At 39.6% G+C, this 16,939-nt stretch overlaps 1 protein-coding gene across 11 annotated transcripts in view; it reads right to left on the bottom strand.

Moving 5' to 3' along the window:
- Positions 1–253: 253 nt before the first annotated feature.
- The window catches only part of GJA3 (gap junction protein alpha 3), a 32,180-nt gene continuing 15,494 nt past the window's right edge, over positions 254–16,939 (bottom strand). For 4 of the 11 annotated variants that reach the window (XM_085580985.1, XM_085580991.1, XM_085580981.1 and 1 more), the window contains one exon: positions 254–15,802. In XM_085580985.1, coding sequence (XP_085437111.1) covers positions 9,181–10,719 — 1,539 coding nt within the window. In that variant the 5' untranslated portion in view covers positions 10,720–15,802 and the 3' untranslated portion in view covers positions 254–9,180. The remainder of the gene's footprint in view (positions 15,803–16,939) is intronic. The other 7 variants (XM_085580969.1, XM_085581005.1, XM_085580974.1 and 4 more) reach the window with 5 other exon arrangements.

The raw sequence follows: 16,939 nt of genomic DNA, 5'->3' as shown, positions 1-16,939 counted from the left end.
GCAACTGAGAGAATTCTTTCAGCTGAAAATAAAGAGAGCTGCCCATATTACATGCAGATCACTGCACTTCTCCTATACACCCAAAAACTTGTAATGCATGTTTCAGCGTCATGCATGACTTGCTACAGCAGCTGTAGGCAAAGGGAATTCCTGATACACTTTGTTAGAAAGCTAGGTCATAGCTTTAGCTGTAAGAGATTTCAACATCTAAGCAAATGTGTTTAAACTTTTCCATTATGCATGGACAGCAAGTGGTCCATGCTTTCTCCAACTTATGGGGCAGCAATGGAATTGTTTGGACACCTGGATCATCTACAGAGATGGTACTTCAGCATTCTGGGTATGAAAACTGGGTTTGAACTCAAGGATGGAGGAATAAGATTCAAAATAACTAGCTGCCTAAAACAAAACTATAAATCAAATTACTGAGGCATTTTATATGGTCTCATCTTACACAGGAAGACAAGAATTTCTTCCTAGTCATAAGGAAGTTCTGAACCTGAACGAAGCCCCACAGCTTAAATGAATCAAGAGCAACCTGTGCTGGCAGGCTCCTTGGAAGGACTGATGCTGCTTGCTGCAATGAGAATGGCATGAAGGCAGCCCAAAGGCAGGCACTTGCAGCTCCACATACAGCCACAGATATGCTGAAAAGAGGCTCCACGTTGGTAAACAATAAAGAGCAGACATTTTAAAAATGCATCCTGAAAGTTAGATACAGAATTCTCATGTAGGCCACAGCCAGAGGCTGGTGCAGACGGCATCCTTATCCATGCTACAGAATCCCAAAACACTGCAGTCACTAGTATAGCCCCATTCACAGACAAATGTAAATGCAGGCACTATTTTGTAGACTCCTGGTCAAGAATTTGGCTCTCAAAGCATTGGGCTGCACCACTTTAATCAAATACAGAGTTTAAAAGACTACAGGATGTAGAAATTCGAGAGAATCAGCCATGTGTGTTTCTAGTATCCCAGCCAGGCTGGCTTTGCTACAGGTTTTTCTCCCATAATGAAAACTATTCTTTCCCGTCAGAGTATCCATAACCCAAACACAGTGAGTTTGCTTAGGCAAAACCTCCTTAGCTGCTTACTTCTGCATTTTATGCAGAATTTATATAGCAAACCCCACTACATAAGACATGCAAAGCAAAAAATAGGTTCCTCTGTGGGGCACAATAGTTCAACCATAATTATCTCTTAGTCTCTGCTCAGAAGACCACAACATGCCTTAAAGCCAAAATCATTAGAAAGTTTAATCTTCTCAGAGAGGGGAGTGAGATATATGATAGCTGATAACTGTTTGCTCTTCCTTTTCAGTTTTCATTAAATTGAGAATAGAATCTATATTCTCACATGGAAAGTAAAGGTTTTATTTCACTTTACTCCATCAATTCACTGACTTTGGTGGATCCTGTGCAAACACAAGAAAAATGTATCCCAATGAAAAATGTGTTGTCTTTTTGAGAGTCTGAACTTTAGAAGGCTTTTCTCTTAAAAAAAATCCCTAGAAACCATAGGAATTCTTTAAAAAGCCATGTCTCATGCTACTTAGAAATGCAAAGGTGTGGACATTTTAATATATTTTATCATACTTTCATGGTACAAGTAAGAACGGTGAAGAACTGCAAGTATTTGATTTTTGGGTTTTTTCCCCTCAGGAGGCAACCTCTAAAATTACAGAGTTCTGGCTGAATAAAAGGTTAGAGATGGCTACATCAGTGAGCCTGGGCAGTTCTTCGTGACCTGCTCACTGTCACTGTCACTGTCCATGGCACCAGGAACCTCAATTACATCTGTAGCCACTGTGCTAAGGACCACCCTTAAAAACAAAGCATGGCAAAAGCTCATACATTGAATACCATTCTCTAGGGACTAAACATAGTTCTGACAGGCACTGTACTACTGCTAGGTGACTCAAAGATACACAGACCACATACTGCACAGAAAAGAAAAGGAGGTGACTACCAATGAAGGACAGCAATTTGTTGCTAGGTACCACTAATCTGTCTTTAAAAATTAAAAACAAAATTTTGCTCGAGGAAGAACAGGTGGTGCAATCCAACTGTCTTACTAATGCATCAAGAGTAATTAATGATACTGTAATTCCAGCATAATATCACATACCTCTACCTGTTAAAATGTGTACTTCCTCAAACAACCTGTTTTCCTGGACTACACAACACTCTAAGAAAAACAGTCTTTCTTGATCATCTCTATGAGAAAGCCCTCTTCAGTTTTGTGGGTTTGGATAAGCATCTGCTTACTCTATCTGCTTACTCTGAAAATAGACACAAAGACACTTAGACTTCATGCACATCCAGTTGCCAAAAGTGATCAAAATGCCAGAGCTATTAAGATCTTGCTATCTGACATCTGTTTCCTTCTTTCCCCTACAGTGTGGAGAAACACTGATGATGTTAGTTAAAGCTCATTCTTAGTGCAGTCACAGTGAAAATGCTTGCTAAAGCCCAGCTGATTGTTCCTGTGCCAAATCCCTGGGAACAGTAGCAGCAGTACAGGGGTATGTGGAATGCTCTTCATTTGGCTTTCAGCACAACTGTTCAGACATTAACTGGAGCAGGTTAAAGAGTTCCCCCCAGCATACCTTTTTTCATTGCTATCAGAATCTTCAGGATGCCCTGACACAAGCTGCAGATGAGGAGGGCATACCTTTCATGCTTTCTCCAGAAGCTCACATGAAGCTACCTCAATCAATGTGGCAGCAAAAGGTACCCACACCATCACAAAGGCTTTCAGAGACCAAGACTAGCAACATTTGTATCTCCTACTCCAGACAGAAATTCTTTAGAGACAGTGCATGCAAGGTGACAGCAGTGTGGCTTTGTCCCAAAGGAGGGAGGGTCCATGCAGTCATGGACCGCTGACGTGCTCAGCCCCCTTGGGAGTACTCTGTCCGTTCTTCAAGTGACAAAACTGTGGAATATGCATCTAAATAGAAAGCTTGCCAGATATATTTGTAGCAAAAAGTGTTCTTGGTCAGAGGCAAGAGAGTTATCAGCTAGTATTACCATACCACTTCATGAACTTCCTTACCTTATTACTGCTAAGCACAATCTTAGTACTACCCATATTACACACCTGACAACCTGCTTTACCCCTGCCAGTCATCAGAGATAGTGAACAGTCTGGTTTACCATATAGATGCAATCAGCTAAGGCAGAAACAGCACTGCCTGAGACCAAGGAGGCACAGCAAAAATATGCTTGACTGTACTCCCATGAGAGAGAAGCACACAGTACTGCAAGGCAGAAACTATCTTGACCTGCCAGGTCCTTGTAATAATAATGAAATGTGCTGCAGATAAAAAACGTTTTACAAAGACTTCATACTTAACAGTTCTGAAAGACACACTTAGTCTTGCCTACATTACTGCTTTCCACAATTAAAACTTCCCAGAAATCTGGCCCTGGCCTCTTCATGGGACTAGACACTGTTTTGATTGACTTGCCTGTAGTACATTGTACATTTTCAGTGCAGAATCGAGTTACACTTCTGCATGTTAAACTGTGAACATTCCTATAAGGAGCAAATCAGCATATTTCAAATGCAATGGACACCCCACATTATCCCCAGCAAGGACTCACTTTCTCTGCACTAAACCCCTTCATGCATTTATAGGTAACAGTCTCATGGCACAGGAGGTAGATGGTTAAATCAATGTTAGTGTCAGCACTGGGGGAATGGTGGGAGACACTGCCAATTCCACACTGCACGAGATGAGCAGTGACTCCTGTGTCAAGGCAGGAGCCAAGAGTGAAACCTGGATTTGGTGGAAAGTAGAAGCAGACCTCCCACTGATGTCAAGATAGTCAGCATTTCACCTTTGCACATGCTCAAGTGGGTCTTGTTCCCATGTGTCTTCTGGACTGTAAACTTCCTTTGAAGCCACTGGGAGTTCTGCAAGGAGACAGGTTTCAGCATCTAGTCTTCTAAGAGATGCAGTTCATTGAGCACTTCACACGATGAAGGGAAGAAAGTGAATAAAGGGGGGGAGCTAAGTCTTCTGTCACATTAGTATTTTAAAAGACCATCTACACAACCATGAAAATTTAATCGAGAAGAGACAATGCTGTGGTACAAAAAGTTTATTTAGTCACAATTTTGTAAACATATGAGGTAAATTAACGTTTACATCAACTTGCTTCTTACAGAATTTAATATACAAGGCACTTTCTGAAGACAGTACTGTTGGCTGATTTTATTGTTACTACAAGTTCCTGACTGTTCAAAAAACTTGCTATTTTTTCTCAGATTCTGTCATGTAAAAGACAAGCATCTGGAAAGCAACAAGAATGTTCAGCATAAGCATTCTTATGCTTTAGAACCCTTTAACTGTGAGAAAGAGTGGCAATGCAGGTAGCAATGTACTCTCCACCTTAAAATGTGCTCACACGTATTGCATAACTCTTCAAGAATTGAAAACTCTAGAATTAGAATGGCATCTTACAGCAAACTTAAAATGTAAATCTACAATTTCTTTAATACATCAGTGTTTTTAGTTTATGCAAATAGTCCCATTGCCTTTAATGGTCTTATTTGCAAAAGTTAAAATAACTTGCATGAAATTGTATTTGCAGGCTCAGAACTATATTTTTGCCTAGGAAAAAAACATTTATTTTTTGTAAAATCTTCTACAGTGTAACAGTGCAGTGTCTGGAATTTTAAACCAGGCTGTAAATTTAGGTTGTAAAGGACACATGTCGCAGCTAATTTTTGTCATTGAAGCTCTAAACACAAAGGCAGGCGTATGAACAACAGTGAATCTTAGTTTATTTGGCAATAATTTAATTCATGATGAAAAATGTATTTTCCATGGTGTGCTCCCTATCTATCCAATGCCCATATTTTAATTTCACAGAGAAAGTTGATACTATACATCAGTGATCAGGTTAAATTTAATGGTATTGCCTTATGTCTGAAGAGTTCCTGTGTTATAGTAAGACATTTCTCTCATGTTTAACACATTGGCAGAGTCATTCTTTAAATTCTTATATAAATGTAAACTTAGAAAGCAGTCTATTTCATCCAAATATGCAATCTGAAATCAAAAACTGAATGTAAACTTCAGAAAATCAAAGTTACAAGAGCACACTTTTCAGAAGAAGAATCAAATTAAAACATTTGGAATTAAAAAAAAAAAAAAAACAGCCTGTTCAAATCCATGGTATTAGTATCTGTATAAAACAAAAAGGCCTCGGGGCTCAAAACTCTGCTCCTGCAGATTGCTGCCAGCCACATGAACTCAGTGGAATACAACAGTTTGGAGCAGCTGAGGAGGTGGTCTCATGATTAACCAAAAAAGGACCTAAATAGTGATCTGATATTTAAAGCTTGCTTTTATTATTTTACTGATCCTACATTTAGGTATTCATACCATAAAATAAGCTTAAGAGCTGCATAATGTAAGAATTTAATTAGCTCTAAGTGCCTTGTTGAACAACAAATATACTTCAAAAAGAATAGTACATCATACACCTGGTAACTTGTTCAAAGAATATCTTTTTTCCGTTTTCTTTTCTGTAGTTTGCCACAGCATATTTTTTTTACTTCAAGTAAGAGAGAGAACAAGTTTTCCCAAAATTATTCTACTCAAAGAGCAAAAATTAGTGGGGGGGGCGGGGGGCAGGTTCGGTATCAGACATGATTCTGTTCTGACTTCTGCTTTTGTGATAACTTGCCTACAGGTTTCATCTTAGCTGTGCACTTGAGGTCTTTCAGATTTGTGATTCAAATAGCCATATGACCAGGCTAAAGGAGGGTATCACTTGCTGCCACTTCCCATGAAACTTTGTAATTAATTGACATGAAAGAGTCAACAACTTAGAAATTAGCAGATAATTTTTGCCAATAGACTATTCTGCAAGTCAGTGGGTGTTTGTACGTATTTTCTAGAACTGCGGAGTTCTGCACAGAATTCGACCCATGACTCACAGGATGTTGAATGCAGTGATCGTTCCTGAGTGAAGATTAAAGTCTTCAAAATCGGCCACACCGGTAAGATTTTTCTTTCAACAATTCTGAATCCAGATGTGATGCATCAACTACAAGCAGTTGTAAACACCAAGGAGTTCTGCCAAAACAGTTACCTGGGCTTAAATGAAGAAACAGTTACTGGACTCCAAGTGAAACTGTAGGCAATGAAGAGGCTTGACGCTGCATAGTTACGTGATGGCACTTAAGCTGATCTTAAAAGCGCAACCTGTGAGTTGTAGCTTTGCTTTCTCAGACCAGGACTGCCTGCATGCAGAGGCTGCTCTCTCAGACTTCTCTTAGGGGTTGCAATAGAACTACATTTCTCCCCCTGAGCTTCACCTAACAGGAAAAATCATCTTTTAGAGCACTCCAGTAGTTACTCTGGCTGAAAATACCATATATTCCACAAAAGCATCTGAACTTTCTGCAGGTCTAATCACACACATTAACTTGAAAAGGTCAGCCTAGGTCTCAGTTGATCCTAAGTTAAGTCTATCTCTCTTACTATTTTTTATATACAATATGGATGCAATCCTGCGGGACACACTCTGTGAGGGTAGTACTAAAGTAAGGGCTGCAAGATGCAGAGCCCCATCAAGCATCAGGTTTGTTCTCTGGAAGTTATATGAAAAAAGCACACATTCCAGGTGGCCTGCCTTATATAAATACACTCCAGAAAGGCTTTGACTTCATTCTTCAGACGCATAGAACAAAGGAAAATATAGCCCATAAACACCCATGTACTAAAACACAGAGATGCATATATTGCATTATTTTAGCAATGTAGTTAACTGGCATTTATCAAACTTACAAAACTGCTACTATAGATGCTAGTAAATCTAAAAATTTTGAATCTTAATCTCTGCTTTTGTTTACATCTAGGCAACTTCATCAACCTTAGTCTATGTTTAGCATAGACTAAATAGAAAGCATAGATTCAATAGAAAGCAGAACTTGGCTTTTAGTTTTTTTGAAGAAATGGTTTTTATGGCTTATAACAGAAAATCCATGACAGCATGCCTGAAGCTGAATACTTAATAATAAATATCATTATTGTACTATTACACATCGATTTCTAATGCAGTGGCTGCCCTTAAGATCCACGGCAGCAGTAGAACTCCTCACCTGGTTCAACACAAGCAGGACAAGGAAGTCATGAGACAACATGCCCAAAGGTTGCAGGATAGTGCTTCTGATCATAAAAAACTCATCGTGAGTACTCAGAAAGAAGCAAAAATATTTAATCTGGAGTGGTGGGAATATATTTTGACTGTTGAATAGAATAAGCACACTCAGGAAAACATTTAGCAGCAGAAATAACTGGTAAAGTTAACTACTTGCTACAGGTTGACTCTGCTTTGCCTGAGTAAGGACTGCACTGCCAGGCCAAACACTTTGAAGATGCAAAGGGTTATCCCGGTGGTTTGATTGCTCTTTTACAGTTACAGTATGTTCGATTTATAGCAGCAACGCAACTGACTCCAAGCTTTAGTTCTTTTGGATTTTGCTTAGAACAGAAGCTGGGCTTAATTCTGTATTTCTTTTGTACTGAAACTTTCCTGAGTCTATTCAGGCATGCAGAATTCTAACATCTTGTTTAGGAGGGAAAAAAGGACAGAGCCTGTTGAAAGGAAAGATGCACCTTAGGAAAAAAAAAAAACCCTAGTACTTTCCTTCACCCATTTTTAAGGGACACACACATTTTTCAAAAGCAGGATTTCAATGTCTTTTCTAAGGCCCAAAATCTAAATTTCTTCTGACTCTCAAAACTTCATGTGAATGTTAGCCTTGCTTGAATAAGGCCTGCAAGATCCATTCCCAAATCTTGCTCCTTGTTAAATTGAATGGAAATTCTGAAAGTGACTTCAGTTGGATCAGGATAGACCCTTCAGCCACCACATTGCCCACATATTTTAGCCACCTTTTCTGCAACACAATATTATCTAAGTCTCTTTTTACTGACGTAAAGACACTACAAATTGATGTTAAAGGGTACAAAACAGGAAATAATATTGCTTTAGGAACTTCACCATTACTAAGTTTCTCTCCTCTTACATTTTCTTGTCAGATCAAAGATCAAACTAAAATTATTAAGTACACAGTCAAGTAACTTTAAACCTACAGATTATTCTCAAAATATTCAAATACTTAAAAATAAGCACTCAAGTTTACTTCTAAAAAGCATTTTTCCAACAAACTTATGCTGATATCTAATAGGCTAAAATGCAGAGCTGTACTTTATCCTAATTGTTTGTCCATGGGCAATGTATGGAGCCACAGTGTATTGAAATAATAATAATCCTTGCTTTCTGAAGAGAAATTGTTCTGTATAATAATTTCCAAGGTGTGGTTTGAATTCCTGTCCTCCTGTAAGCAATTTCAGAAGTCAGCTAAAATTACAGTCAAACATGCTCAAACATATTTGCAGGCTTATAAACATGATGTGATCATGGTTGGCAAACACTGGATAGAAGGTCAAACTGAACACTTCCTAAGAGGTCAAGAGTGAAAAAAAAAATTATGGAAAGAAGAACCTCAAAAATCTATTCCAGGGGTTCCCTAAACTTTGCCTGGCCGAGGACCGCATTGGTGACTTGCCATGAACATTTGATTAAGCCACGTTATATGGAAGAAACTGAGTTACCTTTAATATGGCAAGTTGGTCCGTAGACACAAGAGGTGCCAAGAGGCAATATACCACCCTGATGTTTGCCACAGGGCTATGTAAGATTTAAGAGGAAGAAAGTAAGTCATTGCATCTGCTCATCTAGAGCTTCTGGGAAAGAGCTGAATTGAAGGCACAGGCAAGAGGGAGATGACAGCCAGGTGCACGGGCACCAGGGATATTAATATTTTTCTCAGATGAAAGTCAGCCTCAGGGCACACGACCAGCCACCATCGCCACCTGTTACCTGTGCAGGCCTCCCCTACGGCTGCCCTTGAGGGATCTGCTGTGAAGACGAAGGAAAGCCAGACTGGTCCCCTGGCCCACAGGCTGCGCTTCGGTCACCCCTGACCTATTAGAAAATGTTGATAATTTTCCCACTACAACTCACAGAGTGCAAAAACAGCAAGCGTCTAAGTCTGAAGCCCAGGCCTTCTCACCCACGCCAGGCCTGGCCTCCGCAGGCAGCTCCCCTGCCCATTCCGCCTTGCACACCCGCTCCCCCGAGCAGGGCCCGCTCACACGGCCAGGTCGTCTGACCGGGCCCTGCAGCTGCTCGACTTGCTGGCCCTGCTCAGGCGCCGCGCGTCGAGGAGCAGCGGCGGCTCGTGCATCTCCACCGTGGTGCACGCAGCCGAGCCGGGCCGCGCCCCCGCCAGCTCCGCCTCGCCCTCCGCATCCCACCTGCCGCCGCTCGCCCCGCTCAGGCTGGCGCTGCTGCCGCTGTTGGCCGCGGCAATGGGCAGCGCGGCTGGCGGTGGAAGCAGCTGCTCCAGCGGCTCTTCCTGCTCAGGAAGGGGATGCCGGACGCTGCTGGGGGTAGAGGAGCCTGCTGAGCTGGAGGAAACCTTCCCCTGGTGCTCGGCTGCCATGCTGACCCAGTCCTGCTCGGATGTCAGGGCGTGGCTGCTGCCGTTGAAGTAGTTGATGACGGCTGGCGTGGGCGTGGGGATGGGGGTCGGGATGGTGACAGGAGTGGAGATGGGCGTGGGAGTCACAGCACGGTGCCTCTCCTCAGGAACCTGTGGAGCAGCAGGGTAGCTTGCCATGGACGTCGTGTTGGAGGGAGGCCGTGGTCTTGGAGCAGCTGTAGCATAGTACGATGCCATGGTCACTGGGGCCAGCAGTGGTGTGACAGCACGGGTGTCGGGCAGAACAGGGGGTGGTGTGGCAGTCGTGACCACCACAGGTGGTGCTGGCGGCGGCAGGGAAACAGGTTTGGACTCCCCTGTTACCATAACTGGCGTCATCGTTGCAACAGGCATCTCTAGGATGTACTGACTCGTCATGCCCTGCTTAAGCTTCTTCCACCCCAAGTGATATATCTCAAGCATGTTCAGCAGCAGGGAGACTGAGGCCACCACCAACATGAAGATGATGAAGATTGTCTTTTCAGTGGGCCTCGAGATGAAGCAGTCCACAGTGTGTGGACAAGGTGAGCGGCTGCACTGGTACACTGGCTTCAGCTCAAAGCCATATAGGAAGTACTGGCCCACAATGAAGCCCACCTCAAACAGTGTCTTGAATATTATATTGAAGACATAGGTACGGAGCAAGGCACCCCCCATACGAATTCTACCACGTTCATCACGGATTGGGAGCTTCTCCTTCCCCCTTTTGACAATAGATTGATCTTTGACGTTATTGCTGCCTCCTCCACCACTGCTCACAGATGCTGCTGCTACTGGGTAGTTGCCATCTTTGCTGTTTCCCTTCTTTTTCATCTCTTCTTTCTCTTTCCTCTTCTCCTCCATGCGTACAATGTGCAGGACATGGCCCAGGTAGATGAGGGTTGGAGTGGAGACAAAAATTATCTGCAGCACCCAGAAGCGGATGTGAGAAATGGGGAAGGCTTTGTCATAGCAAACATTTTCGCAACCAGGTTGCTGAGTGTTGCATGTAAAGTCCGACTGCTCGTCTCCCCAGACCTCCTCAGCAGCAGCCCCCAGCACCAAGATCCTGAAGATAAACAGTACCGTCAGCCAAACCTTGCCAATAACCGTGGAGTGCTCCTGCGCATTCTCTAACAGCCTCCCCAGAAAGCTCCAGTCACCCATTGTTTCAGATTTCTAACCTACAACAAGAACATCAGAGCAATTAGAGCAATGCTAAAACATCTTGTAATTGTGCAATGCTGGGGTAGAACAGCTTGATCCTCAACAAATTATATTTCTTATCTTGCTTTTGCAGAATACTGCACACATACATTAAGAACTAGATAACCCTAGAGCCACACAACCATGGGCTTTGGTCAGCACAGAAGGGAGATGTTTAAAATGCTCTCACAGAGCCCATACAGGCTTAAGTACCTATACAGAACTGGCAAGAAGGATTCATAAGTTAGAATTTCTACAAGATTTAAATATTTAAAATAACATTATTTCTGTTTCCTCCATCTGAGATGGCTCTATCTGCTCCGGCTTTCATTTAGAAAAGAACAGGTAGAAATCAGATTGATTAAACAGAATAATGCTACTATTAATGCAACAGCACTGGTATCCAGAATGTGATGCAAAGTCTGCCTAACTCTAATAATTTTATTGTTATCAGAACTTATTTACTCCAGCAATCAGGAAGCTAGTAATAGGTCTCTGCTATTTTCAAACTGTACAAACACAGAAAAATAATTATTCAAAACCTATGGAATTTACAGTTGAATTTTGGAGTTTGTACAACTCAACAAGCATGTTCTCAAAGCCTAAAGATGTTTGAACTTGTTTATTTCTAAAAAAAAACCCACTCATTTTAATAACTTGAAATATTAGGAAGAATGAGAAATTCTGCAAGGAATGGTGAAAATCTTTCTGTGCTATTTCCTCTACTGTCCTGGCATTTGATGTTACTGAATCATACCTACTGCAACATCATTAAAACAAAACAAAATAAAACAACAAACTCAAGGTCACTTCAGCAACTATAATACAGAGATTTTCTTGGAAAATAACAGAATTACATCCTATGACCTTATTTTTGTGACAAACAACTTGCATATATTCTCAGCAGTTTCCACCAATTCATGCATGATGGGCTTCCCAAGTCCAATTCTAGGCAGAGACACAATTGCTGATTTGGAAAGGCTTAAAGTGTGAGATTTTTTTTTTTAATATCAGATTCCTCACAAGCTTCCTGCAATTGAGAAACAAGAGAAATCTCCTAGTATAATTTCTCTTATCCTTGGCCTGTTCCTAACTCGATTATATGTAAGAATACTGGAATATATGTAAGTACAATTAATTCCCCTAATAAACTCACTTCTATATTTTATATGTCAACCTGCAACAAAAGACAAAATAAAAAATTTTGCTTTCAGCTAACTTCAGTACCTTCAGATATGCTTGTATCATAATTGTAATTCAGATTTAACAATTTGCATACAAAAAAACCCCCACAATCAGAAAAGTAATTATCTTCTTGTTTAAAAATATTAGAATATTATGTAGATAACTGAATTACATCTTGCTATGCTTATACTTCTTATGCAAAAACCTGAGTGTCTTACAATTCCCGAGATAATAAAAAGGTGTTCATCACTACAGCTAGGAATTTACCACTGAAGAGGTGTACTATTCTCATCATTATATGAGTGTAATTACCAGCAATTATGTCACTGTTTTTCTGAAAGAAGTATTTCCAAAGTCTATCCTGAACTTCTTTCAGGCTTTTAGTTAAGGCAATGAAATAAATTAAATTTATTGAAGGTACTTTTTTATAACTTGATTATCCGGTAAGACAATGAAATACCTATAACTGCAGAGCAGTATGCTTTCAACAAAAAGCAACAACACACCCATTAGTATTTGGCAGGTCTATAAACCCTGGTATACTCATTCATTTTTTATCACATAAACTTCATTTAACCAAAACTTCCCCTAAAAATACATCTTTGATATTCTTCAAAAATGCATTCCCTTTAATATAAGTGAATTCTTTTTCCAACACAACATGATAAACTACAAACGATGATACTAACAACTAAATACTGATTTTGTGTAAGTATGTTCCCTATCCTGAAACTTTTTTTAAAAATAGATTTGGATTCTTTTTGAATAATGTATTTTTTCTCCTCTTAAAACAGTAGCCCAAAGCTGAATAAATTCTGTTATAGCATTTTTATAGTCTTAATTTAATATGTTTATATTACTTTAAAATTTACCCATCCATCTTAATTTTATAAAGTTTAAAATATTTTGGCTGATTAAGTAATTTTAATACTGACAAATAAAAATGTTTAAGGCAATAATGAATTAATTTTATGCTTTTTTAAAACTTAAAATCATTTGAAGGTATACGCAGTTTAGTTCCAGATTTGAACAGAACAAAATTGTTGTTCAGCAATGTTGACATTATGAGTGGGAAAATGTAGGAAAAGCAAAATAAATAAGATGATATTTAATGGATTAAAGAAGTTTAGCATAAGTTCAATATTTCCTTTCTCTGCTATACTATACATTAATCTGTGCCTCTCCGTTCAATACTCTCTGCCTTACTCTTTAGGTTCCATCCAGATAAAACAAAATAGGCAGTTCAGGTAATGAGCATGCAATGATGTCTACAATGAAAACAGGACATTTTGTGCTTTTCTGAGGATTTATCTAGTGATTAACAGAAGAACATTAACAATTTTTAGAACTGAAAGATGATAAATAATAAATCCATCTAATTTAATCATTCTCCAGTCACTAATACTACTACTCAAGATTTTTTTTTTATTTTTACTACAGGTCAGCAAGATCCAGGCTGAGTTAATTTAAGACACCAAAGACATGACACAATGCACTTCTGAGAGGATACACATAAAAAAGGTATTTTACTGCTTACATTAGCTAAAATTTTTCTTTCTGTGTATTAGAGTGTGCAAATTTATCCTGTACACCAAGATAAAGTGTTTAAGCCGGGAGCGGATACTTCACAGCATCTCCACTGCACAGACGTGAAAAATCTCAGTGTACATCCTAGTATGAAATGCAGCAACTGTTGCCTTCACCAAAAATGTGTCTTGTCCATTGTACATAAATACTGGAAGGACATTTTTTCCAAGGTCAATGCAAAGTTACATATCTCCACTGGCTGGAGAGTTCCCAGAAATCCAAGTCCTGTGTCTTTCTTCACTGTCAATACATTCTTCAGTAAGCAATTCTTAAGGCCAATGTAACTGATCCAAAAATCACACCAATAACTGCAAAGGGGTGCCTTGATACAAATCATCATTAAATTGCATTCAATAAAAACAGAAAGTTCACAAAGCTCAGAGAATATTTGAATTTTCCCTACTGAGTTCAAGAATTCCTATGTCTAAATTTAAACGGCCACAGCTCAGTATTTTAGCTGAGAATATCCCAAGCTTACTTTTGTAGTATTACATAAAATTCCACTGTATAGTATTACTTTCAGTACTACAGAGACTGGCAACCCTTGAGACTTAATCTTCAATATGGATTGTGAACGGAGACATTTTTTTCTTTTTGTGCTTGGAAAAAAATGAGATTAAGAAATGAAACATCTTTATCTGCATTTCATTATGTCCATGAATACCCACCAGGGAATGACAGAGAATCTGTCTCAGAAAACAGTTTAATTCAACAGTATGAAAAGCAAGGACTTCATGAACCTTCGTATCATTTAATAAGAACTGAGAGTTTTCTATTATTTGGTGTCTTCTGTTGTGTTGTATTGTATTCTTGTATTAGAAAATCCTTTCTTTGAGACCACACTGAAAAATGGACATTCATAAAAATTGTCATGGCATTTAAGAATCAAATGTTGTGCTATTAATTACTAGTTTAGTACATGCACAAAAACACTTTGCATGTAACAAAGAGAACAAGCAAGCGAGAATAAATTTTAGAAGATGCAATTTCGTATCTATCCCTCTGGAAGAGAATAATTATGTGACATCGACAAACTTTCCAGTTATTTTTATTTCTGATGATGTCTCTGAAGAGGTTCATCACTATGTGCACTATATGCACTAGGTGTGCAAAACCTGACATTTAATTATTTATAAATTTACTCAAACATGTACATGCTTATATATTTGTATACACATATGAATACAAGTAAGTACACAGCTGTACTACATACATTAACAGATTATGACACTTGATGAATTTATTATTTCACTACACTGGTACATCCAAAAAATGTCCCATAACAAATATTTAGAAACTTAATATATATCCTTGCCTGAATATAATTTCTTAAATTCAGCCCACATTTCCTTTACTTTCTTGTGACAGTCTAAAAACTTGGGATTTAGATTTTTTTTCTTCAAAATTATGTCTATTTTATAAAGCAGTATGCAAAAAAACCAAAAAGCTGCTAAAACAACTTGCAATATTACTTTGTTTTTTTACCAAACAATCAGGAATCTCCACCACTGCCACGTTCATAACTCTGCTAACTTAAATCAGACAAAAGCAGTCATTTTGCAGAAAGTCTGCAGCGTGACCATGTAATTCCAGACAAACTGGCATATGTGCAGGCACAGAATGAGCTACTATAATTTCCAGTGAAACTTAATGGTATTTGGCCATATACATATATATATGAAACACAATGGTGAGTGTTCCATAAATCACAACAGAGGCTTCACAGTTTGTTTTATAAACTTGTTTAAGCAAGGATTTGAAAAATACCTTTCTTCATGCTCCCAGTATCATACTTGCAAACACATCTATCATCACCCTCACTGTATTTTAAACACTTGTTAAAAATTAATTCCTTAACTGATCTTGTTATTACCTTGAACTTACTTTAGTTCTGTGGAGCCTCCTCCTTAAATCCCAGGCAAAACTTCTTTTGACTTCTTCTTGACTCCACTTAACCTTTGAGTGAAAGTTTGGCCTGAGTAAAGGAAAAGTGTGAGGAGTGCAGGGCTGAGCCCAGGAGGCAAGCTACACCCCACCTGTTAAACTCCAAACTCCCCTCTTCCCTGCTGGAGCCCCTGCCCTGGTTCGTTAGCTGCAGGAGAAAAACAGGAACAAAAAGCAACCCCTTTTCTCATCCAGAATACTCAAATGCCATTTTAGAGCTCTATACGGGAAGGAAAAGACAGTGACTTACCGGTAAAGCTGAAAGGTGTGAAGGGTGTGGAGCTACCAGGGGACTGCAGAACAGCCGTGGAGCATGAGGGCAACAGTCCTACATCCCGAGTGAGTGAAGCATGAATGAGACAGAGCTGTCAGGTGCCCATGTACCATCAGCCACACAGATCTAAAAACTGCACCGTGAGGAGTGTCCCACCCCCCCACCCCAGATACACAAAGGAAAGACGAGCCTTTCCAGCATTCAAAGACTCAAGACCCTTTTTCACTGCAGAGAAGCAGGGACTCCAACATTTGAGTATCTGTCTGAGAGGACTTCAGGCAAGTTAAAGTAACTGCAAGGGACACCCTGTTCAAGCTCCTAAAAGTACACTTTTGTACTGTGGAAACAATTTAAATTTTTTCTAGTTTAATTCTAAAATGTTCCAGTAGGATTCTCCCATTTCCCTTTAAAGAAAAGAGGCAAATACCTCTAGTACCTCTGACTACTCAGTTCAATTAATTCTTTGTATCTATGTCAGCGTTTTAAAGACCTATCACACTAAGGATTTCTAATAACATTCTAGGCTTATATGATTTCTTCAGTGAGTCAGCAATTAACCCAATTTTTTTTTTTTTTGCCTACAGGAAAAAAAAAAGACACAAATGAAACAACTTTTTTGCTTATAACAGTGGCAAATTTTTACTTCATCAAGCTTCATACCTTCCTAAGAATATTTATTCATCTCAAGACTTTGCATTGCTTGTGAGTCCTACATGAACAAGTGAGTAACTGGCATGTTTTGGTAACTCTCGGACCAAAGATGCGAACAGAGTGAGGTAACAGTCTGGTCAACACAGGGAGGCCACCTAGCTGTTTTCCCCACTATCAGTAGAAAGTGTCTGTATGGGCCAGACAACTCAGAGCTCACCTCAAGGAACCTCAGAACCATCTTGGGTTATGCTTATGAACTCCATCATTCTGTGCAGCACCACTTAAAACGTTGGAAGAAATTTTGGCTATGCTTTATATTTAAGACTCAACTTTACTCCTAGTGCAAAACTGGCCTGAAATGCACATCAGTGTCACGTGTTAGTGGCAACTTTTAAGGAAGATATTACACGTCCCTACAGAATCCTGGATATTAACACTTGTTGCTTTGTCCTCCACTGCATCTTCTGAGGTACTTGGTGAGGTTTGGACACCTCTCCCTGCCACACCAGGCTCAGTTACCGTCCCATCTGCGAGCGCCGA

The sequence above is a fragment of the Lonchura striata genome, chromosome 1 (genome assembly GCF_050655825.1).
Source record: "Lonchura striata isolate lonStrDom1 chromosome 1, ASM5065582v1, whole genome shotgun sequence".
In the NCBI taxonomy this organism is placed as follows: Eukaryota; Metazoa; Chordata; class Aves; order Passeriformes; family Estrildidae; genus Lonchura; species Lonchura striata.
The sequence above is the reverse complement of the archived record's forward strand: the minus strand, read 5'-3'. Positions and strand labels throughout refer to the sequence as shown.